The sequence below is a fragment of the Styela clava genome, chromosome 8, assembly GCF_964204865.1.
Source record: "Styela clava chromosome 8, kaStyClav1.hap1.2, whole genome shotgun sequence".
Taxonomy (NCBI): Eukaryota; Metazoa; Chordata; class Ascidiacea; order Stolidobranchia; family Styelidae; genus Styela; species Styela clava.
The window spans coordinates 19,122,695-19,147,632 of record NC_135257.1 but is presented as its reverse complement, the minus strand read 5'-3'; the positions used below and the strand labels follow the sequence as shown (position 1 = coordinate 19,147,632).

Below are 24,938 nucleotides of genomic sequence, written 5' to 3'. Positions count from 1 at the left end.
TCCAGCTAAAGGAAAGAGGTGACTCTTGAGCCTGGCGCCTTAGACCACACTGCCATCCTGACGTCTGCTGGTAGGATGTTATTGGTGCTCTATTAAATCATATTTCAGGCTTACAAAAACGACTCATGCAAGATACTATTTGTTTTAAAAGCATATGACTGTAAGCACTTAATACCAACTCCTGTTTGCGGTATTACTGTGTGACAGAATCAGGGAGGTATGATTATGAGTTTATATAAAAAGTTTTGTCATCAAATCACAATATTAAAAAATAGCTGAGGAATTCATACCGCACAGGTCCCACCGAGATTTGAACTCGGATCGCTGGATTCAAAGTCTAGAGTGCTAACCATTACACCATGGTGCCGCCGATATATGCGATTTGTGATAATTAAAATAATAATAAACATAATCAAGTCGAAATTAACAACTATCGATCAAAATTCGTTGGCGATTGGCGCCATGGCTTAGTTGGTTAAAGCGCCTGTCTAGTAAACAGGAGATCCTGGGTTCGAATCCCAGTGGTGCCTTAGTCATAGGGATCCCGCGGACCATTTTGACTTAAATCTTTTCTTCTACATTCTATGAATTCAATAATTAAAGTTCAGCTTTTTCGCGACCGACATACAAAGAATCGAAATCGTTAAAGTGTATACGTGATCAGTGCTTTCGGAGGCAAGATTGGAAAAAATTACACCGTGATGTTCAACATAAAATCGACGGACGCCCAATATTCGAGATCTATTTCTCCTAAATCAGGAATATGGGTTTCAACTCGTTCTTATGGAGTGAACAGAAAAGGCGTGAGTCATAAACTTGATTTCAAAGTCACGATTCCATTTGAGGACCAAATGTGTTATGCTACTGGGCGGCCTTGAGACGAATATGGATTCGAAGAACAGAGCGAATTTAACTAGTTTCTTATTTCTTTCACTAATCTGCAATATATGCACTTTCTTGAGGTTTGAATATGAACAATTCAAAGTTGAAAGAGCAGTTGTGCATTCGGAGTACACTCAAAGTATACAAACGACTGACTCTCTTAAAACCATATAACAAAGGTCCCACCGAGATTTGAACTCGGATCGCTGGATTCAGAGTCCAGAGTGCTAACCATGACACCATGGGGCCAATATAACAAGTTGTTTCATGTTCTGCTTTATTGTTCTTAACGTCGTCAGGTGTACCGGACATTTGAAATCGGATCACTTAAACTTTCGATTAATCCAGACTGTTAAGCCCTACAATCTGTATACTACAATGTTTACTAGAGTCCCAATTTTAATTAAAATCATCTGATTTAGGTTATTTGACAACTCCTATGTGTTTGTTATGTGTTTTATGGTAGTGATAAAAGGACGCTTTCAGAAGTGGGATTCGAACCCACGCCTCCATTCGGAGACCAGAATTCTCACAATCCAGCTTAAGGAAAGAGGTGACTCTTGAGTCTGGCGCCTTAGACCACTCGGCCATCCTGACAACTGCTTGTAGGGTGTTATTGGTGCTCTATTGAATCATATTTCAGTCTTACAAAAACGACTCACGCGAGATACAATTGTTTTAAAAACATATGACTGTAAGCACTTAATACCAACTCCTGTTTGCGGTATTACTGTGTGACAGAACCAGGGAGGTATGATTATGAGTTTATATAAAAAGTTCTGTCATCAAATCACAATATTCAAGAACTAGTTTCTTATTTCTTTCACTAATCTGCAATATATGCAATTTTTTGAGGTTTGAATATGAACAATTCAAAGTTGAAAGAGCAGTTCTGCATTCGGAGTACACTCAAAGTATACAAACGACTGACTCTCTTAAAACCATATAACAAAGGTCCCACCGAGATTTGAACTCGGATCGCTGGATTCAGAGTCCAGAGTGCTAACCATTACACCATGGGGCCAATAATACAAGTCGTTTCATGTTCTGCTTTATTGTTCATAACGTCGTGAGGTGTACCGGAAATTTGAAATCGGATCACTTAAACTTTCAATTAATCCAGACTGTTAAGCCCTATAATCTGTATACTACAATGTTTACTAGAGTCCCAATTTTAATTAAAAGGATCTGATTTAAGTTATTTGACAACTCCTATGTGTTTGTTAAGTGTTTTATGGTAGTGATAAAAGAACGTTGTCAGAAGTGGGATTCGAACCCACGCCTCCATTCGGAGACCAGAATTCTCACAATCCAGCTTAAGGAAAGAGGTGACTCTTGAGTCTGGCGCCTTAGACCACTCGGCCATCCTGACAACTGCTTGTACGGTGATATTGGTGCTCTATTAAATCATATTTCAGTCTTACAAAAACGACTCACGCGAGATACTATTTGTTTAAAAGCATATGACTGTAAGCACTTAATACCAACTCCTGTTTGCGGTATTACTGTGTGACAGAACCAGGGAGGTATGATTATGAGTTTATATAAAAAGTTTTGTCATCAAATCACAATATTCAAAAACAGCTGAGGAATTCATACCGCACAGGTCCCACCGAGATTTGAACCCGGATCGCTGGATTCAAAGTCCAGAGTGCTAACCATTACACCATGGGGCCGCCGATATATGCGATTTGTGATAATTAAAATAATAATAAACATAATCAAGTCGAAATTAAGAACTTTCGATCAAAATTCGTTGGCGATTGGCGCCATGGCTTAGTTGGTTAAAGCGCCTGTCTAGTAAACAGGAGATCCTGGGTTCGAATCCCAGTGGTGCCTTAGTCATAGGGATCCCGCAGACAATTTTGACTTAAATCTTTTCTTCTACATTCTATGAATTCAATAATTAAAGTTCAGCTTTTTAGCGACCGACATACAAAGAATCGAAATCGTTAAAGTGTATACGTGATCAGTGCTTTCGGAGGCAAGATTGGAAAAAATTACACCGTGATGTTCAACATAAAATCGACGGACGCCCAACTACAAACGACGTTTAACAGATATTTAGTAATTAGAATTGTTCGAGATCTATTTCTCCTAAATCAGGAATATGGATTTCAACTCGTTCTTATGGAGTGAACAGAAAAGGCGTTAGTCATAAACTTGATTTCAAAGTCACGAATCCATTTGAGGGCCAAATGTGTTATGCTACTGGGCGGCCTTGAGACGAATATGGATTCGAAGAACAGAGCGAATTTAACTAGTTTCTTATTTCTTTCACTAATCTGCAATATATGCACTTTCTTGAGGTTTGAATATGAACAATTCAAAGTTGAAAGAGCAGTTCTGAATTCCTAGTACACTCAAAGTATACAAACGACTGACTCTCTTAAAACCATATAACAAAAGGTCCCACCGAGATTTGAACTCGGATCGCTGGATTCAGAGACCAGAGTGCTAACCATTACACCATGGGGCCAATAACACAAGTCTTTTCATGTTCTGCTTTATTGTTCATAACGTCGTCAGGTGTACCGGAAATTTGAAATCGGATCACTTAAACTTTCAATTAATCCAGACTGTTAAGCCCTACAATCTGTATACTACAATGTTTACTAGAGTCCCAATTTTAATTAAAAGGATCTGATTTAAGTTATTTGACAACTCCTAAGTGTTTGTTAGGTGTTTTATGGTAGTGATAAAAGGACGTTGTCAGAAGTGGGATTCGAACCCACGCCTCCATTCGGAGACCAGAATTCTCACAATCCAGCTTAAGGAAAGAGGTGACTCTTGAGTCTGGCGCCTTAGACCACCCGGCCATCCTGACAACTGCTTGTAGGGTGTTATTGGTGCTCTATTAAATCATATTTCAGTCTTACAAAAACGACTCACGCGAGACACTATTTGTTTTAAAATCATATGACTGTAAGCACTTAATACCAACTCCTGTTTGCGGTATTACTGTGTGACAGAACCAGGGAGGTATGATTATGAGTTTATATAAAAAGTTTTGTCATCAAATCACAATATTCAAAAATAGCTGAGGAATTCATACCGCACAGGTCCCACCGAGATTTGAACTCGGATCGCTGGATTCAAAGTCCAGAGTGCTAACCATTACACCATGGGGCCGCCGATATATGCGATTTGTGATAATTAAAATAATAATAAACATAATCAAGTCGAAATTAACAACTTTCGATCAAAATTCGTTGGCGATTGGCGCCATGACTTAGTTGGTTAAAGCGCCTGTCTAGTAAACAGGAGATCCTGGGTTCCAAACCCAGTGGTGCCTTAGTCATAGGGATCCCGCAGACCATTTTGACTTAAATCTTTTCTTCTACATTCTATGAATTCAATAATTAAAGTTCAGCTTTTTAGCGACCGACATACAAAGAATCGAAATTGTTAAAGTGTATACGTGATCAGTGCTTTCGGAGGCAAGATTGGAAAAAATTACACCGTGATGTTCAACATAAAATCGACGGACGCCCAACTACAAACGACGATTAACAGGTATTTAGTAATTAGAATTATTCGAGATCTATTTCTCCTAAATCAGGAATATGGGTTTCAACTCGTTCTTATGGAGTGAACAGAAAAGGCGTGAGTCATAAACTTGATTTCAAAGTCACGAATCCATTTGAGGGCCAAATGTGTTATGCTACTGGGCGGCCTTGAGACGAATACGGATTCGAAGAACAGAGCGAATTTAACTAGTTTCTTATTTCTTTCACTAATCTGCAATATATGCTCTTTCTTGAGATTTGAATATGAACAATTCAAAGTTGAAAGAGCAGTTCTGCATTAGGAGTACACTCAAAGTATACAAACGACTGACTCTCTTAAAACCATATAACAAAGGTCCCACCGAGATTTGAACTCGGATCGCTGGATTCAGAGACCAGAGTGCTAACCATTACACCATGGGGCCAATAATACAAGTCGTTTCATGTTCTGCTTTATTGTTCATAACGTCGTCAGGTGTACCGGAAATTTGAAATCGGATCACTTAAACTTTCAATTAATCCAGACTGTTAAGCCCTACAATCTGTATACTACAATGTTTACTAGAGTCCCAATTTTAATTAAAAGGATCTGATTTAAGTTATTTGACAACTCCTAAGTGTTTGTTAAGTGTTTTATGGTAGTGATAAAAGGACGTTGTCAGAAGTGGGATTCGAACCCACGCCTCCATTCGGAGACCAGAATTCTCACAATCCAGCTAAAGGAAAGAGGTGACTCTTGAGTCTGGCGCCTTAGACCACTCGGCCATCCTGACAACTGCTTGTAGGGTGATATTGGTGCTCTATTAAATCATATTTCTGTCTTACAAAAACGACTCACGCGAGATACTATTTGGTTAAAAGCATATGACTGTAAGCACTTAATACCAACTCCTGTTTGCGGTATTACTGTGTGACAGAACCAGGGAGGTATGATTATGAGTTTATATAAAAAGTTTTTTCATCAAATCACAATATTCAAAAATAGCTGAGGAATTCATACCGCACAGGTCCCACCGAGATTTGAACTCGGATCGCTGGATTCAAAGTCCAGAGTGCTAACAATTACACCATGGGGCCGCCGATATATGCGATTTGTGATAATTAAAATAATAATAAACATAATCAAGTCGGAATTAACAACTTTCGATCAAAATTCGTTGGCGATTGGCGCCATGGCTTAGTTGGTTAAAGCGCCTGTCTAGTAAACAGGGGATCCTGGGTTCGAATCCCAGTGGTGCCTTAGTCATAGGGATCCCGCAGACCATTTTGACTTAAATCTTTTCTTCTACATTCTATGAATTCAATAATTAAAGTTCAGCTTTTTAGCGACCGACATACAAAGAATCGAAATCGTTAAAGTGTATACGTGATCAGTGCTTTCGGAGGCAAGATTGGAAAAAATTACACCGTGATGTTCAACATAAAATCCACGGACGCCCATCTACAAACGACGATTAACAGGTATTTAGTAATTAGAATTATTCGAGATCTATTTCTCCTAAATCAGGAATATGGGTTTCAACTCGTTCTTATGGAGTGAACAGAAAAGGCGTGAGTCATAAACTTGATTTCAAAGTCACGAATCCATTTGAGGGCCAAATGTGTTATGCTACTGGGCGGCCTTGAGACGAATATGGATTCGAAGAACAGAGCGAATTTAACTAGTTTCTTATTTCTTTCACTAATCTGCAATATATGCACTTTCTTGAGGTTTGAATATGAACAATTCAAAGTTGAAAGAGCAGTTGTGCATTCGGAGTACACTCAAAGTATACAAACGACTGACTCTCTTAAAACCATATAACAAAGGTCCCACCGAGATTTGAACTCGGATCGCTGGATTCAGAGTTCAGAGTGCTAATCATTACACCATGGGGCCAATGATACAAGTTGTTTTATGTTCTGCTTTATTGTTCATAACGTCATCAGGTGCACCGGACATTTGAAATCGGATCACTTAAGTTTTTAATTAATTCAGACTGGTAAGCCCTACATTCTGTATACTACAATGTTTACTAGAGTCCCAATTTTAATGAAAAAGTATCTGATTTAAGTTTTTTGACAACTCCTATGTGTTTGTCAAGTGTTTTATGGTAATGATAAAAGGAAGTTGTCAGAAGTGGAATTCGAACCCACGCCTCCATTCGGAGACCAGAATTCTCACAATTCAGCTAAAGGAAAGAGGTGACTCTTGAGCCTGGCGCCTTAGACCACTCTGCCATCCTGACGTCTGCTGGTAGGATGTTATTGGTGCTCTATTAAATCATATTTCAGGCTTACAAAAACGACTCATGCAAGATACTATTTGTTTTAAAAGCATATGACTGTAAGCACTTAATACCAACTCCTGTTTGCAGTATTACTGTGTGACAGAATCAGGGAGGTATGATTATGAGTTTATATAAAAAGTTTTGTCATTAAATCACAATATTAAAAAATAGCTGAGGAATTCATACCGCACAGGTCCCACCGAGATTTGAACCCGGATCGCTGGATTCAAAGTACAGAGTGCTAACCATTACACCATGGGGCCGCCGATATATGCGATTTGTGATAATTAAAATAATAATAAACATAATCAAGTCGAAATTAACAACTTTCGATCAAAATCCGTTGGCGATTGGCGCCATGGCTTAGTTGGTTAAAGCGCCTGTCTAGTAAACAGGAGATCCTGGGTTCGAATCCCAGTGGTGCCTTAGTCATAGGGATCCCGCAGACCATTTTGACTTAAATCTTTTCTTCTACATTCTATGAATTCAATAATTAAAGTTCAGCTTTTTCGCGACCGACATACAAAGAATCGAAATCGTTAAAGTGTATACGTGATCAGTGCTTTCGGAGGCAAGATTGGAAAAAATTACACCGTGATGTTCAACATAAAATCGACGGACGCCCAATATTTGAGATCTATTTCTCCTAAATCAGGAATATGGGTTTCAACTCGTTCTTATGGAGTGAACAGAAAAGGCGTGAGTCATAAACTTGATTTCAAAGTCACGATTCAATTTGAGGACCAAATGTGTTATGCTACTGGGCGGCCTTGAGACGAATACGGATTCGAAGAACAGAGAGAATTTAACTAGTTTCTTATTTCTTTCACTAATCTGCAATATATGCACTTTCTTGAGGTTTGAATATGAACAATTCAAAGTTGAAAGAGCAGTTGTGCATTCGAAGTACACTCAAAGTATACAAACGACTGACTCTCTTAAAACCATATAACAAAGGTCCCACCGCGATTTGAACTCGGATCGCTGGATTCAGAGTCCAGAGTGCTAACCATGACACCATGGGGCCAATATAACAAGTTGTTTTATGTTCTGCTTTATTGTTCTTAACGTCGTCAGGTGTACCGGACATTTGAAATCGGATCACTTAAACTTTCGATTAATCCAGACTGTTAAGCCCTACAATCTGTATACTACAATGTTTACTAGAGTCCCAATTTTAATTAAAATCATCTGATTTAAGTTATTTGACAACTCCTATGTGTTTGTTAAGTGTTTTATGGTAGTGATAAAAGGACGCTTTCAGAAGTGGGATTCGAACCCACGCCTCCATTCGGAGACCAGAATTCTCACAATCCAGCTTAAGGAAAGAGGTGACTCTTGAGTCTGGCGCCTTAGACCACTCGGCCATCCTGACAACTGCTTGTAGGGTGTTATTGGTGCTCTATTGAATCATATTTCAGTCTTACAAAAACGACTCACGCGAGATAAAATTGTTTTAAAAACATATGACTGTAAGCACTTAATACCAACTCCTGTTTGCGGTATTACTGTGTGACAGAACCAGGGAGGTATGATTATGAGTTTATATAAAAAGTTTTGTCATCAAATCACAATATTCAAGAACTAGTTTCTTATTTCTTTCACTAATCTGCAATATATGCAATTTTTTGAGGTTTGAATATGAACAATTCAAAGTTGAAAGAGCAGTTCTGCATTCGGAGTACACTCAAAGTATACAAACGACTGACTCTCTTAAAACCATATAACAAAGGTCCCACCGAGATTTGAACTCGGATCGCTGGATTCAGAGTCCAGAGTGCTAACCATTACACCATGGGGCCAATAATACAAGTCGTTTCATGTTTTGCTTTATTGTTCATAACGTCGTCAGGTGTACCGGAAATTTGAAATCGGATCACTTAAACTTTCAATTAATCCAGACTGTTAAGCCCTACAATCTGTATACTACAATGTTTACTAGAGTCCCAATTTTAATTAAAAGGATCTGATTTAAGTTATTTGACAACTCCTATGTGTTTGTTAAGTGTTTTATGGTAGTGATAAAAGAACGTTGTCAGAAGTGGGATTCGAACCCACGCCTCCATTCGGAGACCAGAATTCTCACAATCCAGCTTAAGGAAAGAGGTGACTCTTGAGTCTGGCGCCTTAGACCACTCGGCCATCCTGACAACTGCTTGTACGGTGATATTGGTGCTCTATTAAATCATATTTCAGTCTTACAAAAACGACTCACGCGAGATACTATTTGTTTAAAAGCATATGACTGTAAGCACTTAATACCAACTCCTGTTTGCGGTATTACTGTGTGACAGAACCAGGGAGGTATGATTATGAGTTTATATAAAAAGTTTTGTCATCAAATCACAATATTCAAAAACAGCTGAGGAATTCATACCGCACAGGTCCCACCGAGATTTGAACTCGGATCGCTGGATTCAAGGTCCAGAGTGCTAACCATTACACCATGGGGCCGCCGATATATGCGATTTGTGATAATTAAAATAATAATAAACATAATCAAGTCGAAATTAACAACTTTCGATCAAAATTGGTTGGCGATTGGCGCCATGGCTTAGTTGGTTAAAGCGCCTGTCTAGTAAACAGGAGATCCTGGGTTCGAATCCCAGTGGTGCCTTAGTCATAGGGATCCCGCAGACCATTTTGACTTAAATATTTTCTTCTACATTCCATGAATTCAATAATTAAAGTTCAGCTTTTTAGCGACCGACATACAAAGAATCGAAATCGTTAAAGTGTATACGTGATCAGTGCTTTCGGAGGCAAGATTGGAAAAAATTACACCGTGATGTTCAACATAAAATCGACGGACGCCCAACTACAAACGACGATTAACAGGTATTTAGTAATTAGAATTATTCGAAATCTATTTCTCCTAAATCAGGAATATGGGTTTCAACTCGTTCTTATGGAGTGAACAGAAAAGGCGTTAGTCATAAACTTGATTTCAAAGTCACGAATCCATTTGAGGGCCAAATGTGTTATGCTACTGGGCGGCCTTGAGACGAATATGGATTCGAAGAACAGAGCGAATTTAACTAGTTTCTTATTTCTTTCACTAATCTGCAATATATGCACTTTCTTGAGGTTTGAATATGAACAATTCAAAGTTGAAAGAGCAGTTCTGAATTCCTAGTGCACTCGAAGTATACAAACGACTGACTCTCTTAAAACCATATAACAAAAGGTCCCACCGAGATTTGAACTCGGATCGCTGGATTCAGAGTCCAGAGTGCTAACCATTACACCATGGGGGAAATAATACAAGTTGTTTTATGTTTTGCTTTATTGTTCATAACGACGTCAGGTGTACCGGACATTTGAAATCGGATCACTTAAACTTTCAATTAATCCAGACTGTTAAGCCCTACAATCTGTATACTACAATGTTTACTAGAGTCCCAATTTTAATTAAAAGGATCTGATTTAAGTTATTTGACAACTCCTATGTGTTTGTTAAGTGTTTTATGGTAGTGATAAAAGGACGTTGTCAGAAGTGGGATTCGAACCCACGCCTCCATTCGGAGACCAGAATTCTCACAATCCAGCTTAAGGAAAGAGGTGACTCTTGAGTCTGGCGCCTTAGACCACCCAGCCATCCTTACAACTGCTTGTAGGGTTTTATTGGTGCTCTATTAAATCATATTTCAGTCTTACAAAAACGACTCACGCGAGATACTATTTGTTTTAAAAGCATATGACTGTAAGCACTTAATACCAACTCCTGTTTGCGGTATTACTGTGTGACAGAACCAGGGAGGTATGATTATGAGTTTATATAAAAAGTTTTGTCATCAAATCACAATATTCAAACTAGCTGAGGAATTCATACCGCACAGGTCCCACCGAGATTTGAACTCGGATCGCTGGATTCAAAGTCCAGAGTGCTAACCATTACACCATGGGGCCGCCGATATATGCGATTTGTGATAATTAAAATAATAATAAACATAATCAAGTCGAAATTAACAACTTTCGATCAAAATTCGTTGGCGATTGGCGCCATGGCTTAGTTGGTTAAAGCGCCTGTCTAGTAAACAGGAGATCCTGGGTTCGAATCCCAGTGGTGCCTTAGTCATAGGGATCCCGCAGACCATTTTGACTTAAATCTTTTCTTCTACATTCTATGAATTCAATAATTAAAGTTCAGCTTTTTCGCGACCGACATACAAAGAATCGAAATCGTTAAAGTGTATACGTGATCAGTGCTTTCGGAGGCAAGATTGGAAAAAATTACACCGTGATGTGAACACACCGTGAACCATATAACAAAAGGTCCCACCGAGATTTGAACTCGGATCGCTGGATTCAGAGTCCAGAGTGCTAACCATTACACCATGGGGGAAATAATACAAGTTGTTTTATGTTTTGCTTTATTGTTCATAACGACGTCAGGTGTACCGGACATTTGAAATCGGATCACTTAAACTTTCAATTAATCCAGACTGTTAAGCCCTACAATCTGTATACTACAATGTTTACTAGAGTCCCAATTTTAATTAAAAGGATCTGATTTAAGTTATTTGACAACTCCTATGTGTTTGTTAAGTGTTTTATGGTAGTGATAAAAGGACGTTGTCAGAAGTGGGATTCGAACCCACGCCTCCATTCGGAGACCAGAATTCTCACAATCCAGCTTAAGGAAAGAGGTGACTCTTGAGTCTGGCGCCTTAGACCACCCAGCCATCCTTACAACTGCTTGTAGGGTTTTATTGGTGCTCTATTAAATCATATTTCAGTCTTACAAAAACGACTCACGCGAGATACTATTTGTTTTAAAAGCATATGACTGTAAGCACTTAATACCAACTCCTGTTTGCGGTATTACTGTGTGACAGAACCAGGGAGGTATGATTATGAGTTTATATAAAAAGTTTTGTCATCAAATCACAATATTCAAAATAGCTGAGGAATTCATACCGCACAGGTCCCACCGAGATTTGAACTCGGATCGCTGGATTCAAAGTCCAGAGTGCTAACCATTACACCATGGGGCCGCCGATATATGCGATTTGTGATAATTAAAATAATAATAAACATAATCAAGTCGAAATTAACAACTTTCGATCAAAATTCGTTGGCGATTGGCGCCATGGCTTAGTTGGTTAAAGCGCCTGTCTAGTAAACAGGAGATCCTGGGTTCGAATCCCAGTGGTGCCTTAGTCATAGGGATCCCGCAGACCATTTTGACTTAAATCTTTTCTTCTACATTCTATGAATTCAATAATTAAAGTTCAGCTTTTTCGCGACCGACATACAAAGAATCGAAATCGTTAAAGTGTATACGTGATCAGTGCTTTCGGAGGCAAGATTGGAAAAAATTACACCGTGATGTTCAACATAAAATCGACGGACGCCCAATATTCGAGATCTATTTCTCCTAAATCAGGAATATGGGTTTCAACTCGTTCTTATGGAGTGAACAGAAAAGGCGTGAGTCATAAACTTGATTTCAAAGTCACGATTCCATTTGAGGACCAAATGTGTTATGCTTAGTTTGGATTTCTGCCCATTGACAAATCACCCTTGCCTACTATGTCTCTTTAACTAATATCCCGAAATGAAACGAATAGATTTCTCCCAAAGTGATTTAATCCAGATATCAGTAAGACAAAGTGACCTGACAAACAATAAAGATGAATATTAAAATGAGTACAGGCAACCAGGCACAATACAAAGCAAGAATATACCAATTTACTTACATTTAAATGAGGCTTTGTCAGAACAGATTATCCCAATGTAAGAAACTTAAGAAATAGATTATTCATACCCAATGACTATAGCACCATTAACAGGCTTATGAGAACAGATCTAAAGACAGACTAAAGCTCTAGACAGTTAACCACAACAAGAAGTAATCAAGTAATCAGCCAATAATCGCGATGCAGTGAACCATACGTAAACACACCAAAAGTAAGTAGTACCAAGATAAATCAGTCAAATGTTCAAACCACTCCCCCCCAGTCTATGAATGCAATGAAAAGGACGATAATATTGAACATTGTTGACTCGGAGTAACTGATATGAGATTAGATGTCTTTCAACCCACACTGTAGCTCTTCTTTGGTCGCAATTAGACAAAGTTTATGTATTGGTCGATTGTATAAATTCCCATCGCTGTCTTTGATTGTAACACTTCTCACCAAGCCATCTGAACTGGGCATAATGTTGTGAACCAGTGCTTTTTTCCATAAACCTCTGGGTGCACTTCCGCCTTTAAATCCAGGTTGAAGAATTAATACGTTATCTCCAACTTGAAGATTGCGTCTTGTTCGAAACCATTTGTTAGCAAGTAATAGCTGAGGCGGTATGTGTTTCATCCATGTTTTCCAGAACACCTCAACTCTGTTTTCCGCCACTTTTAGCATGTCTCGTGGATTGAATCTCTCTTCTTGTGTAGTTTGAGGGACTACCTGCTTTGCATATGGATGTAAAAGAGTATTGCCAGTAATACAATTATATTCCAAAGGGTTTCCATCTGGGAAAAGTGGTCGACTATTGATGATATAAGTAATTTCGTTGAGAACAGTTGTCCATTCTTCGTAGGTCATAAGAGCCCTGCTGTAATTCACCACTGATGCATCGAGTGCTTTGCGAACCGAGTTGATAAGCGATTCTACTACTCCATTCATATGTGACGCGTAAGGTACATTATATTTCCAATCAAATTTCGTTTGATTCTCTGCCATCTCATGTTGAATCAACTGAAAATTCCATTTCTCGATCCATTCCTTGATAGGCGCTTGACTAGCTTGAAATGTAGTACCTCCGTCGGAAAATACAAATGCAGGATGAATTCCCCTTATAGATACAAATCGTCTCCATGCCCGTAGGAACGAATTAGTATCCAGAGCCAGACACAGTTCCAGATGAATACAACGAGTGGTTGCACATGTAATAATTAAAACAGACGCGTTGATAACTACATTTCGAGATTGCTTTACTTTCAAGTATCCGAAAAAATCCATTGCTACAGAATTGAATGGTGCCATCTGTGGTTGCATTCGAAATGAAGGAAGTTCTCCCATGCGTTGCTGTAGCAACTTTCTACGACGAATCCTGCAAAATATACACATTGATGCTATTGATTTTAAGAGTATTCTTCCACCAATAAGAACAATACCGTCGTTCTTCATATTTGCCAATATAACTCGATACCCTTGATGTAAGAACTTTTTATGATAGAACACTCCAAGAAGACGAACGAGGGAATGTTTGCCCGGAAGCACGACTGGATGCTTCATTTCCATATATAAATCAGTTCTATTCAGTCTTCCACCAATACGAAGAATTCCGTGAGAATCGAATAACAAGTCTAATTTCCATAGAGTTTTGACAGCTTTCCCAAATTCATCAATCATAGATTTTTGACAAATTCTGAATATACACAATTTTGCTTTCTCTATGTATTGTACGACATCGGCAGGTTTAAATTCCAAATTGACAAATGATTTTTGCTGAAATGCACCCTTCATCCAAGCTGTCGCTCTTAGCAAGTCTTGCCATGAAGAAAAATTATCCGCTAAATCATTATCATTTTGATAAGGCAAATCTGCTTTAACGACGTTGAATTGTCTTTTTCCGCGATATGCTTTTGACTTGGTTGGTGGTTTTTCTTCCAATATTTCTTGACGTAATTCATCTAATTTTAAGTCATCATCATTCGGCCAATATTCCATTGGTTGCCTTAGAAATGCAGGTCCTTCATGCCAAATTGTAAGCTTCTCGCAGGAAATAGGTTTTGTTAAACAATCTGCAGCATTAAGAAGACTTGGAATGAATTTGACTTCTTTTGTTAGATTCTTATGTGTATCTTGAAATTCTTGTACTCTTGAAGCAACGAATGGTTTGAATTTTCCAGATTGGGAATTCAACCAATAAATAACAACTTTGCTGTCTGTCCAGAAATATTTGAATGCAATATTGTACGGTAGTGCTTTACTTATTTCATGCACCAATCTGCTCATGCCTATTGCTCCCATTAGCTCCTTTCTTGGAGTACTTTTGTGTTTGAGTGGTGCCACAAATCCTTTTGCTGCAACGAATGTTAGCTTAACTCCACCTGTTGTAGGCCACCGTAAGAACACACAAGTGCCATAGGCTAAATCTCCACCGTCTGAAAATGCGTGCAGTTGAGGAGGTCCAGTTGTGTTTTCAGGTTTTAGACATCTTGGAGTTGAAACTTGAGCTAACTTGGACATTTCTTGAACATTGTTATACCAGCATTTGACCACATCATCTGGCAAAGTTTGGTCCCAGCTAAATCCATCTGCCCAGATCTTTTGAAGATCTATTCTATACTGCATTGTGACTGGAAGTAAATAACCCAGAGGGTCCCACAATTTCATTACACATGCTAATGCTTTTCTTTTAGAAAATCCTGTTTGCATGAAAGAAATGTCTTTGAATTTTGAACTGAATCTGTCATCAGTTTTATTCCAGGAATGACCAAGTACATCAACAACTTTTTCACCAGGATTTTGATCTACTTCAGGATGGTTTGAGTTCCAAATCTTTATAGAGAATTTTCCACGAATAAGTATTTGATCAACATCATTGATAACCTTGTTTGCAAGAATGTGATTCGAAACAGAATGACTGACGTCATCAATGTATGTATCTTTGTCCAATACAACAGCTCCAAGAGGATGATCTTTTCGAAATTTATCGGCTAAAAATTTAATTGTAAAGCATGCCAAGTCAGGACTAGATTTATCTCCGAACATAACCCGAAGCCATTGAAAGATTGTTGGTTGCAACGATGAATCACCATAGCGCCAAAGGAAACGATGAAATTTCTGATCGACTTCTGCCATTTGAATTTGATTAAACATTTTCGATATATCACCAGCAATAGCCACACTATCAGCTCGCCATGCCATGAAACATCTGAACAAAGAATTCGCAAAGCTGGGGCCTTTCTCTAAACCATCATTGAGACATGTGCCCTTAAAAGGACACGCAGAATCAAATACTATTCTTAATTTTGTTGAGGTTTTATCCGGACGTTCTACGATACGATGATTGAGGTACCATGCATTTTCAACTTTAGCCGTTTTCGTTTCAACCGATGTTAGTCGTCGTACTACGCCTCGCTGAAGCAGATTTTTAATCTCCATATTATACTCTTCCGTTTTTCCTTTTCTATACAATTCTTGTTCCCGTTTTTTCATTTGTTCATACGCCTTCTCATAATTGTTGTGCAATTTTTCTGGGAAACCAGGTTTCCATGGCATTTTGACACAAACTCGGCCATCAGCACCAATATTGGTTGTCGCTTTTACATGTTTGATAAATGCTGATTCTGCAATTTCTGAGTTGGAACAAACACACAAAGTTGTGGGTTGCACTCCAAGAACTTCACCATGGAAAAACTTGCGCAACTCTTCATTTTCTAATGATGAAAAACTATTAATATTTGCTACATGATTGAAAGATCGTTGCGGTGCTTGAATAATGCCTCCATATAGATAGCATCCAATAGATGTGAAAGCTGCTGAAGGATGATTATCGGGATCAATTGGCGAACGTAATGAATGCATTGTTTGAATTAAAGGTGCATAATCTCTACCAACAAGAACATCGACTGTTTTTTGCCCAACTGGTATTTTATCCTGAATTCCTCTTAGATATTTAAACTGTTTAAAAATAGATGGCGGAATTGGTGTAACATCGTGACAAGGTTTTCTCACAGCCGTAACTCTGATATCAAATATCTGGTCTCGTGAAAGAGGTCTAATTTTTAAATTATAATCTTCAGAAGGTTCTTCATGAATGGCTCCTCCTGCGACACCAAACCGAATTGTTCCATGACCTATTGTCTTTTGTTTCAATGATTTTACAAAATTACGTCTTACCAAAGAATGGTTACTGCCACCATCAAGAAAGAAATTTGCCTTGACCCATGTTTTGTCACTCGCCTGCACTTCTGCAACAAGTAATGGAGAATAATCCAAATTAAAAGTGCTCAATTGTCTTGAATGCATCTGAGATTGGTTGAATACTGCTGCATTAGAGTGAATATGTTGACTTTCCAAATTCGAGTCGTTCATACCAGAATTTCTCATTGTATTGTAATTTCCCTGTACTTTTCCGGGACATAATGACCAATGATGCTGTCTTTGGTTACAATTTACACAGCTATCGGCTGTTGTTCTTGCACAATTTCTTGCAAAGTGAGTTCCTAGACATATAAAACATCTTCGATCATCTGCTATAAAGTTTTTTCTTTCAGGAATTGATAGGTTTTGATATTTGTTGCAGTCTATAAGGCGGTGCTGAATTCCACATCCAAAAATACAAGTGACTGTCCTTTGATGTGGCTGAACTGAACCCATGTTATCATTCTCGTCTGTAGCATGATTAACCGTATTGAAATTAGATCTTGGCGACTGGTTTTGTCTCGGTCGAAACCTCATATTCTCGGTTTGACTGATAAAGTTACCAGATATTTCCAATGCTGTAGCTTCAGATCTCAGAAAATTCGTTATAAATTCCAAGTTATGATTACCTTTGCTGGAACTATTATATCGCAGTGCAGTGTCTGCATCTAGACACTCTAATGCTCTATTGACAGAAATAACCGAGTTTGCATCCTGTTTTAACCCAAGATCTTCCATACGTCGGCAGAAGAGAGAAATTTCGTGAGCTAGTCGCCTAAGGTTCGCTGGATTACGAGAGGTCCTATATAAAGGTTTTATTTGCTCGTATTGCTTGATTACTTCACGTTGAACTACTGATTTAGGAATACGCTCTTCCAGGCGTTCCCATGCACTTGAAATTGATTTACAGTCACATATCATTGTTTGATAATCGTTTGGCATTGCACCATTGCGTAATAGCCATGAAATTTGCACTAAATCATCCGTAATTCTAGCATGGTGCATTATATGTGTAAAACGTTCTTTCCAGGTATAAAAGTCTACTTTTTGTCCGTTCCAGCATGGCGGATCCATACCACATAACTTAATCATAGGAGGATCATTATTATAATTGTTTTGCGTGGTTACAAGAGATGATATCACCGGCTTTATATCTAGTTTGTCTTCATATTTCTCAAAATCGATTGCAATCTTGTTTTCCACACGTAAAATTTCTTCACTAAATTTAGATATAACGGGTTTTTCCTCACTTTGTGTAGTACTGTCTTCTTCAATTAGAGCCAATTCCATAGTATCAATTAGACAGACCAAAAATGCTATTTTATCGTTAGCATCATGAAACAGTATTTTGACCTTTTCAAAATCTCTTCTTTCCAGAGAGTGCTCAAATCGTGTTAAAATTCTTTCCAAATTTACTTTGAGTACCGGAAACTTACTCTTGAGTTGTTTGAAATTCTGACCTTGAAAATATTCTGCCATTGTTAGTTGGCACTCTTGCTTTGATGTATTGCTGAATCCTCGAAAGGTTGAAGAAGAACTGCTTGATTCAGACTCCAGTTTGTAGGTGTAGGTGCAGTATCATTAAATGTCACTAGTTTGGATTTCTGCCCATTGACAAATCACCCTTGCCTACTACGTCTCTTTAACTAATATCCCGAAATGAAACGAATAGATTTCTCCCAAAGTGATTTAATCCAGATATCAGTAAGACAAAGTGACCTGACAAACAATAAAGATGAATATTAAAATGAGTACAGGCAACCAGGCACAATACAAAGCAAGAATATACCAATTTACTTACATTTAAATGAGGCTTTGTCAGAACAGATTATCCCAATGTAAGAAACTTAAGAAATAGATTATTCATACCCAATGACTATAGCACCATTAACAGGCTTATGAGAACAGATCTAAAGACAGACTAAAGCTCTAGACAGTTAACCACAACAAGAAGTAATCAAGTAATCAGCCAATAATCGCGATGCAGTGAACCATACGTAAACACACCAAAAGTAAGTAGTACCAAGATAAATCAGTCAAATGTTCAAACCAATGCTACTGGGCGGCCTTGAGACGAATATGGATTCGAAGAACAGAGCGAATTTAACTAGTTTCTTATTTCTTTCACTAATCTGCAATATATGCACTTTCTTGAGGTTTGAATATGAACAATTCAAAGTTGAAAGAGCAGTTGTGCATTCCGAGTACACTCAAAGTATACAAACGACTGACTCTCTTAAAACCATATAACAAAGGTCCCACCGAGATTTGAACTCGGATCGCTGGATTCAGAGTCCAGAGTGCTAACTATGACACCATGGGGCCAATATAACAAGTTGTTTTATGTTCTGCTTTATTGTTCTTAACGTCGTCAGGTGTACCGGACATTTGAAATCGGATCACTTAAACTTTCGATTAATCTAGACTGTTAAGCCCTACAATCTGTATACTACAATGTTTACTAGAGTCCCAATTTTAATTAAAATCATCTGATTTAAGTTATTTGACAACTCCTATGTGTTTGTTAAGTGTTTTATGGTAGTGATAAAAGGACGCTTTCAGAAGTGGGATTCGAACCCACGCCTCCATTCGGAGACCAGAATTCTCACAATCCAGCTTAAGGAAAGAGGTGACTCTTGAGTCTGGCGCCTTAGACCACTCGGCCATCCTGACAACTGCTTGTAGGGTGTTATTGGTGCTCTATTGAATCATATTTCAGTCTTACAAAAACGACTCACGCGAGATACAATTGTTTTAAAAACATATGACTGTAAGCACTTAATACCAACTCCTGTTTGCGGTATTACTGTGTGACAGAACCAGGGAGGTATGATTATGAGTTTATATAAAAAGTTTTGTCATCAAATCACAATATTCAAGAACTAGTTTCTTATTTCTTTCACTAATCTGCAATATATGCAATTTTTTGAGGTTTGAATATGAACAATTCAAAGTTGAAAGAGCAGTTCTGCATTCGGAGTACACTCAAAGTATACAAACGACTGACTCTCTAAAACCATATAACAAAGGTCCCACCGAGATTTGAACTCGGATCGCTGGATTCAGAGTCCAGAGTGCTAACCATTACACCATGGGGCCAATAATACAAGTCGTTTCATGTTCTGCTTTATTGTTCATAACGTCGTCAGGTGTACCGGAAATTTGAAATCGGATCACTTAAACTTTCAATTAATCCAGACTGTTAAGCCCTAGAATCTGTATACTACAATGTTTACTAGAGTCCCAATTTTAATTAAAAGGATCTGATTTAAGTTATTTGACAACTCCTATGTGTTTGTTAAGTGTTTTATGGTAGTGATAAAAGAACGTTGTCAGAAGTGGGATTCGAACCCACGCCTCCATTCGGAGACCAGAATTCTCACAATCCAGCCTAAGGAAAGAGGTGACTCTTGAGTCTGGCGCCTTAGACCACTCGGCCATCCTGACAACTGCTTGTAGGGTGTTATTGGTGCTCTATTGAATCATATTTCAGTCTTACAAAAACGACTCACGCGAGATACAATTGTTTTAAAAACATATGACTGTAAGCACTTAATACCAACTCCTGTTTGCGGTATTACTGTGTGACAGAACCAGGGAGGTATGATTATGAGTTTATATAAAAAGTTTTGTCATCAAATCACAATATTCAAGAACTAGTTTCTTATTTCTTTCACTAATCTGCAATATATGCAATTTTTTGAGGTTTGAATATGAACAATTCAAAGTTGAAAGAGCAGTTCTGCATTCGGAGTACACTCAAAGTATACAAACGACTGACTCTCTTAAAACCATATAACAAAGGTCCCACCGAGATTTGAACTCGGATCGCTGGATTCAGAGTCCAGAGTGCTAACCATTACACCATGGGGCCAATAATACAAGTCGTTTCATGTTCTGCTTTATTGTTCATAACGTCGTCAGGTGTACCGGAAATTTGAAATCGGATCACTTAAACTTTCAATTAATCCAGACTGTTAAGCCCTAGAATCTGTATACTACAATGTTTACTAGAGTCCCAATTTTAATTAAAAGGATCTGATTTAAGTTATTTGACAACTCCTATGTGTTTGTTAAGTGTTTTATGGTAGTGATAAAAGAACGTTGTCAGAAGTGGGATTCGAACCCACGCCTCCATTCGGAGACCAGAATTCTCACAATCCAGCTTAAGGAAAGAGGTGACTCTTGAGTCTGGCGCCTTAGACCAATCGGCCATCCTGACAACTGCTTGTACGGTGATATTGGTGCTCTATTAAATCATATTTCAGTCTTACAATAACGACTCACGCGAGATACTATTTGTTTAAAAGCATATGACTGTAAGCACTTAATACCAACTCCTGTTTGCGGTATTACTGTGTGACAGAACCAGGGAGGTATGATTATGAGTTTATATAAAAAGTTTTGTCATCAAATCACAATATTCAAAAACAGCTGAGGAATTCATACCGCACAGGTCCCACCGAGATTTGAACTCGGATCGCTGGATTCAAAGTCCAGAGTGCTAACCATTACACCATGGGGCCGCCGATATATGCGATTTGTGATAATTAAAATAATAATAAACATAATCAAGTCGAAATTAACAACTTTCGATCAAAATTCGTTGGCGATTGGCGCCATGGCTTAGTTGGTTAAAGCGCCTGTCTAGTAAACAGGAGATCCTGGGTTCGAATCCCAGTGGTGCCTTAGTCATAGGGATCCCGCAGACCATTTTGACTTAAATCTTTTCTTCTACATTCTATGAATTCAATAATTAAAGTTCAGCTTTTTAGCGACCGACATACAAAGAATCGAAATCGTTAAAGTGTATACGTGATCAGTGCTTTCGGAGGCAAGATTGGAAAAAATCACACCGTGATGTTCAACATAAAATCGACGGACGCCCAACTACAAACGACGATTAACAGGTATTTAGTAATTAGAATTATTCGAGATCTATTTCTCCTAAATCAGGAATATGGGTTTCAACTCGTTCTTATGGAGTGAACAGAAAAGGCGTGAGTCATAAACTTGATTTCAAAGTCACGAATCCATTTGAGGGCCAAATGTGTTGTGCTACTGGGCGGCCTTGAGACGAATATGGATTCGAAGAACAGAGCGAATTTAACTAGTTTCTTATTTCTTTCACTAATCTGCAATATATGCACTTTATTGAGGTTTGAATATGAACAATTCAAAGTTGAAAGAGCAGTTCTGAATTCCTAGTGCACTCGAAGTATACAAACGACTGACTCTCTTAAAACCATATAACAAAAGGTCCCACTGAGATTTGAACTCGGATCGCTGGATTCAGAGTCTAGAGTGCTAACCATTACACCATGGGGCAAATAATACAAGTTGTTTTATGTTCTGCTTTATTGTTCATAACGACGTCAGGTGTACCGGACATTTGAAATCGGATCACTTAAACTTTCAAGTAATCCAGACTGTTAAGCCCTACAATCTGTATACTACAATGTTTACTAGAGTCCCAATTTTAATTAAAAGGATCTGATTTAAGTTATTTGACAACTCCTATGTGTTTGTTAAGTGTTTTATGGTAGTGATAAAAGGACGTTGTCAGAAGTGGGATTCGAACCCACGCCTCCATTCGGAGACCAGAATTCTCACAATCCAGCTTAAGGAAAGAGGTGACTCTTGAGTCTGGCGCCTTAGACCACCCGGCCATCCTGACAACTGCTTGGAGGGTGGTATTGGTGCTCTATTAAATCATATTTCAGTCTTACAAAAACGACTCACGCGAGATACTATTTGTTTAAAAGCATATGACTGTAAGCACTTAATACCAACTCCTGTTTGCGGTATTACTGTGTGACAGAACCAGGGAGGTATGATTATGAGTTTATATAAAAAGTTTTGTCATCAAATCACAATATTCAAAAACAGCTGAGGAATTCATACCGCACAGGTCCCACCGAGATTTGAACTCGGATCGCTGGATTCAAAGTCCAGAGTGCTAACCATTACACCATGGGGCCGCCGATATATGCGATTTGTGATAATTAAAATAATAATAAACATAATCAAGTCGAAATTAACAACTTTCGATCAAAATTCGTTGGCGATTGGCGCCATGGCTTAGTTGGTTAAAGCGCCTGTCTAGTAAACAGGAGATCCTGGGTTCGAATCCCAGTGGTGCCTTAGTCATAGGGATCCCGCAGACCATTTTGACTTACATCTTTGCTTCTACATTCTATGAATTCAATAATTAAAGTTCAGCTTTTGAGCGACCGACATACAAAGAATCGAAATCGTTAAAGTGTATACGTGATCAGTGCTTTCGGAGGCAAGATTGGAAAAAATTACACCGTGATGTTCAACATAAAATCCACGGACGCCCAACTACAAACTACGATTAACAGGTATTTAGTAATTAGAATTATTCGAGATCTATTTCTCCTAAATCAGGAATATGGGTTCAACTCGTTCCTATGGAGTGAACAGAAAAGGCGTGAGTCATATACTTGATTTCAAAGTCACGAATCCATTTAAGGCCAATTGTGTTATGCTACTGTGCGGCCTTGAGACGAATACGGATTCCAAGAACATAGCGAATTTAACTAGTTTCTTATTTCTTTCACTAATCTGCAATATATGCAATTTTTTGAGGTTTGAATATGAACAGTTCAAAGTTGAAAGAGCAGTTCTGAATTCCTAGTACACTCAAAGTATACAAACGACTGACTCTCTTAAAACCATATAACAAAAGGTCCCACCGAGATTTGAACTCGGATCGCTGGATTCAGAGTCCAGAGTGCTAACCATTACACCATGGGGCCAATAATACAAGTTGTTTTATGTTCTGCTTTATTGTTCATAACGACGTCAGGTGTACCGGACATTTGAAATCGGATCACTTAAACTTTCAATTAATCCAGACTGTTAAGCCCTACAATCTGTATACTACAATGTTTACTAAAGTCCCAATTTTAATTAAAAGGATCTGATTTAAGTTATTTGACAACTCCTATGTGTTTGTTAAGTGTTTTATGGTAGTGATAAAAGGACGTTGTCAGAAGTGGGATTCGAACCCACGCCTCCATTCGTAGACAAGAATTCTCACAATCCAGCTTAAGAAAAGAGGTGACTCTTGAGTCTGGAGCCTCAGACCACTCGGCCATCCTGACAACTACTTGTATGGTGATATTGGTGCTCTATTAAATCATATTTGAGTCTTACAAAAACGACTCACGCGAGATACTATTTGTTTAAAAGCATTTGACTGTAAGCACTTAATACCAACTCCTGTTTGCGGTATTACTGTGTGACAGAACCAGGGAGGTATGATTATGAGTTTATATAAAAAGTTTTGTCATCAAATCACAATATTCAAAAACAGCTGAGGAATTCATACCGCACAGGTCCCACCGAGTTTTGAACTGGGATCGCAGGATTCAAAGTCCAGAGTGGTAACCATTACACCATGGGGCCGCCGATATATGTGATTTGTGATAATTAAAATAATAATAAACATAATCAAGTCAAAATTAACAACTTTCGATCAAAATTCGTTGGCGATTGGCGCCATGGCTTAGTTGGTTAAAGCGCCTGTCTAGTAAACAGGAGATCCTGGGTTCGAATCCCAGTGGTGCCTTAGTCATAGGGATCCCGCAGACCATTTTGACTTACATCTTTGCTTCTACATTCTATGAATTCAATAATTAAAGTTCAGCTTTTGAGCGACCGACATACAAAGAATCGAAATCGTTAAAGTGTATACGTGATCAGTGCTTTCGGAGGCAAGATTGGAAAAAATTACACCGTGATGTTCAACATAAAATCGACGGACGCCCAACTACAAACGACGATTAACAGGTATTTAGTAATTAGAATTATTCGAGATCTATTTCTCCTAAATCAGGAATATGGGTTTCAACTCGTTCTTATGGAGTGAACAGAAAAGGCGTTAGTCATAAACTTGATTTCAAAGTCACGAATCCATTTGAGGGCCAAATGTGTTATGCTACTGGGCGGCCTTGAGACGAATATGGATTCGAAGAACAGAGCGAATTTAACTAGTTTCTTATTTCTTTCACTAATCTGCAATATATGCACTTTCTTGAGGTTTGAATATGAACAATTCAAAGTTGAAAGAGCTGTTCTGAATTCCTAGTACACTCAAATTATACAAACGACTGACTCTCTTAAAACCATATAACGAAAGGTCCCAACGAGATTTGAACTCGGATCGCTGGATTCAGAGTCCAGAGTGCTAACCATTGCATCATGGGGCCTATATTACAAGTTGTTTTATGTTCTGCTTTATTGTTCATAACGACGTCAGGTGTACCGGACATTTGAAATCGGATCACTTAAACTTTCAAGTAATCCAGACTGTTAAGCCCTACAATCTGTATACTACAATGTTTACTAGAGTCCCAATTTTAATTAAA

General features: G+C 38.3%; 1 protein-coding gene and 38 non-coding genes across 39 annotated transcripts; 10 read left to right on the top strand and 29 right to left on the bottom strand.

The window, feature by feature from the left end:
• The first annotated feature begins 456 nt into the window (after positions 1-456).
• On the top strand, positions 457-530 carry Trnat-agu (transfer RNA threonine (anticodon AGU)). Its single transcript has one exon. It is a non-coding gene; the product is annotated as a tRNA-Thr (tRNA).
• Positions 531-1,059: 529 nt separating this feature from the next.
• On the bottom strand, positions 1,060-1,131 carry Trnaq-cug (transfer RNA glutamine (anticodon CUG)). Its single transcript has one exon. It is a non-coding gene; the product is annotated as a tRNA-Gln (tRNA).
• Positions 1,132-1,362: 231 nt separating this feature from the next.
• Trnal-caa (transfer RNA leucine (anticodon CAA)) lies at positions 1,363-1,479 on the bottom strand. The gene is made up of 2 exons: positions 1,442-1,479; positions 1,363-1,408 (listed from the first exon to the last, which is right to left on the bottom strand). It is a non-coding gene; the product is annotated as a tRNA-Leu (tRNA).
• A 355-nt stretch (positions 1,480-1,834) lies between these two features.
• Positions 1,835-1,906, bottom strand: Trnaq-cug (transfer RNA glutamine (anticodon CUG)). The gene has a single exon. It is a non-coding gene; the product is annotated as a tRNA-Gln (tRNA).
• Positions 1,907-2,137: 231 nt separating this feature from the next.
• Positions 2,138-2,254, bottom strand: Trnal-caa (transfer RNA leucine (anticodon CAA)). Its single transcript has 2 exons — positions 2,217-2,254; positions 2,138-2,183 (listed from the first exon to the last, which is right to left on the bottom strand). It is a non-coding gene; the product is annotated as a tRNA-Leu (tRNA).
• Positions 2,255-2,486: 232 nt separating this feature from the next.
• Positions 2,487-2,558, bottom strand: Trnaq-uug (transfer RNA glutamine (anticodon UUG)). Its single transcript has one exon. It is a non-coding gene; the product is annotated as a tRNA-Gln (tRNA).
• Positions 2,559-2,647: 89 nt separating this feature from the next.
• Trnat-agu (transfer RNA threonine (anticodon AGU)) lies at positions 2,648-2,721 on the top strand. The gene has a single exon. It is a non-coding gene; the product is annotated as a tRNA-Thr (tRNA).
• A 568-nt stretch (positions 2,722-3,289) lies between these two features.
• Positions 3,290-3,361, bottom strand: Trnaq-cug (transfer RNA glutamine (anticodon CUG)). The gene has a single exon. It is a non-coding gene; the product is annotated as a tRNA-Gln (tRNA).
• A 231-nt stretch (positions 3,362-3,592) lies between these two features.
• Positions 3,593-3,709, bottom strand: Trnal-caa (transfer RNA leucine (anticodon CAA)). Its single transcript has 2 exons — positions 3,672-3,709; positions 3,593-3,638 (listed from the first exon to the last, which is right to left on the bottom strand). It is a non-coding gene; the product is annotated as a tRNA-Leu (tRNA).
• Positions 3,710-3,942: 233 nt separating this feature from the next.
• Positions 3,943-4,014, bottom strand: Trnaq-uug (transfer RNA glutamine (anticodon UUG)). The gene has a single exon. It is a non-coding gene; the product is annotated as a tRNA-Gln (tRNA).
• Positions 4,015-4,744: 730 nt separating this feature from the next.
• Positions 4,745-4,816, bottom strand: Trnaq-cug (transfer RNA glutamine (anticodon CUG)). The gene has a single exon. It is a non-coding gene; the product is annotated as a tRNA-Gln (tRNA).
• A 231-nt stretch (positions 4,817-5,047) lies between these two features.
• Trnal-caa (transfer RNA leucine (anticodon CAA)) lies at positions 5,048-5,164 on the bottom strand. Its single transcript has 2 exons — positions 5,127-5,164; positions 5,048-5,093 (listed from the first exon to the last, which is right to left on the bottom strand). It is a non-coding gene; the product is annotated as a tRNA-Leu (tRNA).
• A 232-nt stretch (positions 5,165-5,396) lies between these two features.
• Positions 5,397-5,468, bottom strand: Trnaq-uug (transfer RNA glutamine (anticodon UUG)). The gene has a single exon. It is a non-coding gene; the product is annotated as a tRNA-Gln (tRNA).
• Positions 5,469-5,557: 89 nt separating this feature from the next.
• Positions 5,558-5,631, top strand: Trnat-agu (transfer RNA threonine (anticodon AGU)). The gene has a single exon. It is a non-coding gene; the product is annotated as a tRNA-Thr (tRNA).
• Positions 5,632-7,013: 1,382 nt separating this feature from the next.
• Positions 7,014-7,087, top strand: Trnat-agu (transfer RNA threonine (anticodon AGU)). The gene has a single exon. It is a non-coding gene; the product is annotated as a tRNA-Thr (tRNA).
• Positions 7,088-7,919: 832 nt separating this feature from the next.
• Trnal-caa (transfer RNA leucine (anticodon CAA)) lies at positions 7,920-8,036 on the bottom strand. The gene is made up of 2 exons: positions 7,999-8,036; positions 7,920-7,965 (listed from the first exon to the last, which is right to left on the bottom strand). It is a non-coding gene; the product is annotated as a tRNA-Leu (tRNA).
• Positions 8,037-8,391: 355 nt separating this feature from the next.
• Positions 8,392-8,463, bottom strand: Trnaq-cug (transfer RNA glutamine (anticodon CUG)). Its single transcript has one exon. It is a non-coding gene; the product is annotated as a tRNA-Gln (tRNA).
• A 231-nt stretch (positions 8,464-8,694) lies between these two features.
• Trnal-caa (transfer RNA leucine (anticodon CAA)) lies at positions 8,695-8,811 on the bottom strand. The gene is made up of 2 exons: positions 8,774-8,811; positions 8,695-8,740 (listed from the first exon to the last, which is right to left on the bottom strand). It is a non-coding gene; the product is annotated as a tRNA-Leu (tRNA).
• Positions 8,812-9,043: 232 nt separating this feature from the next.
• On the bottom strand, positions 9,044-9,115 carry Trnaq-uug (transfer RNA glutamine (anticodon UUG)). The gene has a single exon. It is a non-coding gene; the product is annotated as a tRNA-Gln (tRNA).
• An 89-nt stretch (positions 9,116-9,204) lies between these two features.
• On the top strand, positions 9,205-9,278 carry Trnat-agu (transfer RNA threonine (anticodon AGU)). The gene has a single exon. It is a non-coding gene; the product is annotated as a tRNA-Thr (tRNA).
• An 871-nt stretch (positions 9,279-10,149) lies between these two features.
• On the bottom strand, positions 10,150-10,266 carry Trnal-caa (transfer RNA leucine (anticodon CAA)). The gene is made up of 2 exons: positions 10,229-10,266; positions 10,150-10,195 (listed from the first exon to the last, which is right to left on the bottom strand). It is a non-coding gene; the product is annotated as a tRNA-Leu (tRNA).
• A 232-nt stretch (positions 10,267-10,498) lies between these two features.
• Trnaq-uug (transfer RNA glutamine (anticodon UUG)) lies at positions 10,499-10,570 on the bottom strand. The gene has a single exon. It is a non-coding gene; the product is annotated as a tRNA-Gln (tRNA).
• An 89-nt stretch (positions 10,571-10,659) lies between these two features.
• Positions 10,660-10,733, top strand: Trnat-agu (transfer RNA threonine (anticodon AGU)). Its single transcript has one exon. It is a non-coding gene; the product is annotated as a tRNA-Thr (tRNA).
• A 504-nt stretch (positions 10,734-11,237) lies between these two features.
• Positions 11,238-11,354, bottom strand: Trnal-caa (transfer RNA leucine (anticodon CAA)). Its single transcript has 2 exons — positions 11,317-11,354; positions 11,238-11,283 (listed from the first exon to the last, which is right to left on the bottom strand). It is a non-coding gene; the product is annotated as a tRNA-Leu (tRNA).
• A 232-nt stretch (positions 11,355-11,586) lies between these two features.
• On the bottom strand, positions 11,587-11,658 carry Trnaq-uug (transfer RNA glutamine (anticodon UUG)). Its single transcript has one exon. It is a non-coding gene; the product is annotated as a tRNA-Gln (tRNA).
• Positions 11,659-11,747: 89 nt separating this feature from the next.
• Trnat-agu (transfer RNA threonine (anticodon AGU)) lies at positions 11,748-11,821 on the top strand. Its single transcript has one exon. It is a non-coding gene; the product is annotated as a tRNA-Thr (tRNA).
• A 1,179-nt stretch (positions 11,822-13,000) lies between these two features.
• LOC120339891 (uncharacterized) lies at positions 13,001-18,589 on the bottom strand. Its single transcript, XM_078115645.1, has 3 exons — positions 18,344-18,589; positions 13,116-18,261; positions 13,001-13,074 (listed from the first exon to the last, which is right to left on the bottom strand). Exons 2-3 carry the CDS (start codon positions 18,019-18,021, stop codon positions 13,001-13,003), a joined length of 4,980 nt encoding a protein of 1,659 aa, XP_077971771.1. The 5' UTR covers positions 18,022-18,261; positions 18,344-18,589.
• Positions 18,590-19,098: 509 nt separating this feature from the next.
• Positions 19,099-19,215, bottom strand: Trnal-caa (transfer RNA leucine (anticodon CAA)). The gene is made up of 2 exons: positions 19,178-19,215; positions 19,099-19,144 (listed from the first exon to the last, which is right to left on the bottom strand). It is a non-coding gene; the product is annotated as a tRNA-Leu (tRNA).
• Positions 19,216-19,569: 354 nt separating this feature from the next.
• On the bottom strand, positions 19,570-19,641 carry Trnaq-cug (transfer RNA glutamine (anticodon CUG)). Its single transcript has one exon. It is a non-coding gene; the product is annotated as a tRNA-Gln (tRNA).
• Positions 19,642-19,872: 231 nt separating this feature from the next.
• Trnal-caa (transfer RNA leucine (anticodon CAA)) lies at positions 19,873-19,989 on the bottom strand. The gene is made up of 2 exons: positions 19,952-19,989; positions 19,873-19,918 (listed from the first exon to the last, which is right to left on the bottom strand). It is a non-coding gene; the product is annotated as a tRNA-Leu (tRNA).
• A 355-nt stretch (positions 19,990-20,344) lies between these two features.
• On the bottom strand, positions 20,345-20,416 carry Trnaq-cug (transfer RNA glutamine (anticodon CUG)). The gene has a single exon. It is a non-coding gene; the product is annotated as a tRNA-Gln (tRNA).
• A 231-nt stretch (positions 20,417-20,647) lies between these two features.
• Positions 20,648-20,764, bottom strand: Trnal-caa (transfer RNA leucine (anticodon CAA)). The gene is made up of 2 exons: positions 20,727-20,764; positions 20,648-20,693 (listed from the first exon to the last, which is right to left on the bottom strand). It is a non-coding gene; the product is annotated as a tRNA-Leu (tRNA).
• Positions 20,765-20,996: 232 nt separating this feature from the next.
• On the bottom strand, positions 20,997-21,068 carry Trnaq-uug (transfer RNA glutamine (anticodon UUG)). The gene has a single exon. It is a non-coding gene; the product is annotated as a tRNA-Gln (tRNA).
• Positions 21,069-21,157: 89 nt separating this feature from the next.
• On the top strand, positions 21,158-21,231 carry Trnat-agu (transfer RNA threonine (anticodon AGU)). Its single transcript has one exon. It is a non-coding gene; the product is annotated as a tRNA-Thr (tRNA).
• Positions 21,232-22,102: 871 nt separating this feature from the next.
• Positions 22,103-22,219, bottom strand: Trnal-caa (transfer RNA leucine (anticodon CAA)). The gene is made up of 2 exons: positions 22,182-22,219; positions 22,103-22,148 (listed from the first exon to the last, which is right to left on the bottom strand). It is a non-coding gene; the product is annotated as a tRNA-Leu (tRNA).
• Positions 22,220-22,451: 232 nt separating this feature from the next.
• Trnaq-uug (transfer RNA glutamine (anticodon UUG)) lies at positions 22,452-22,523 on the bottom strand. The gene has a single exon. It is a non-coding gene; the product is annotated as a tRNA-Gln (tRNA).
• Positions 22,524-22,612: 89 nt separating this feature from the next.
• Trnat-agu (transfer RNA threonine (anticodon AGU)) lies at positions 22,613-22,686 on the top strand. Its single transcript has one exon. It is a non-coding gene; the product is annotated as a tRNA-Thr (tRNA).
• A 566-nt stretch (positions 22,687-23,252) lies between these two features.
• Trnaq-cug (transfer RNA glutamine (anticodon CUG)) lies at positions 23,253-23,324 on the bottom strand. Its single transcript has one exon. It is a non-coding gene; the product is annotated as a tRNA-Gln (tRNA).
• Positions 23,325-24,065: 741 nt separating this feature from the next.
• Trnat-agu (transfer RNA threonine (anticodon AGU)) lies at positions 24,066-24,139 on the top strand. Its single transcript has one exon. It is a non-coding gene; the product is annotated as a tRNA-Thr (tRNA).
• The last annotated feature ends 799 nt before the right edge of the window (positions 24,140-24,938 follow it).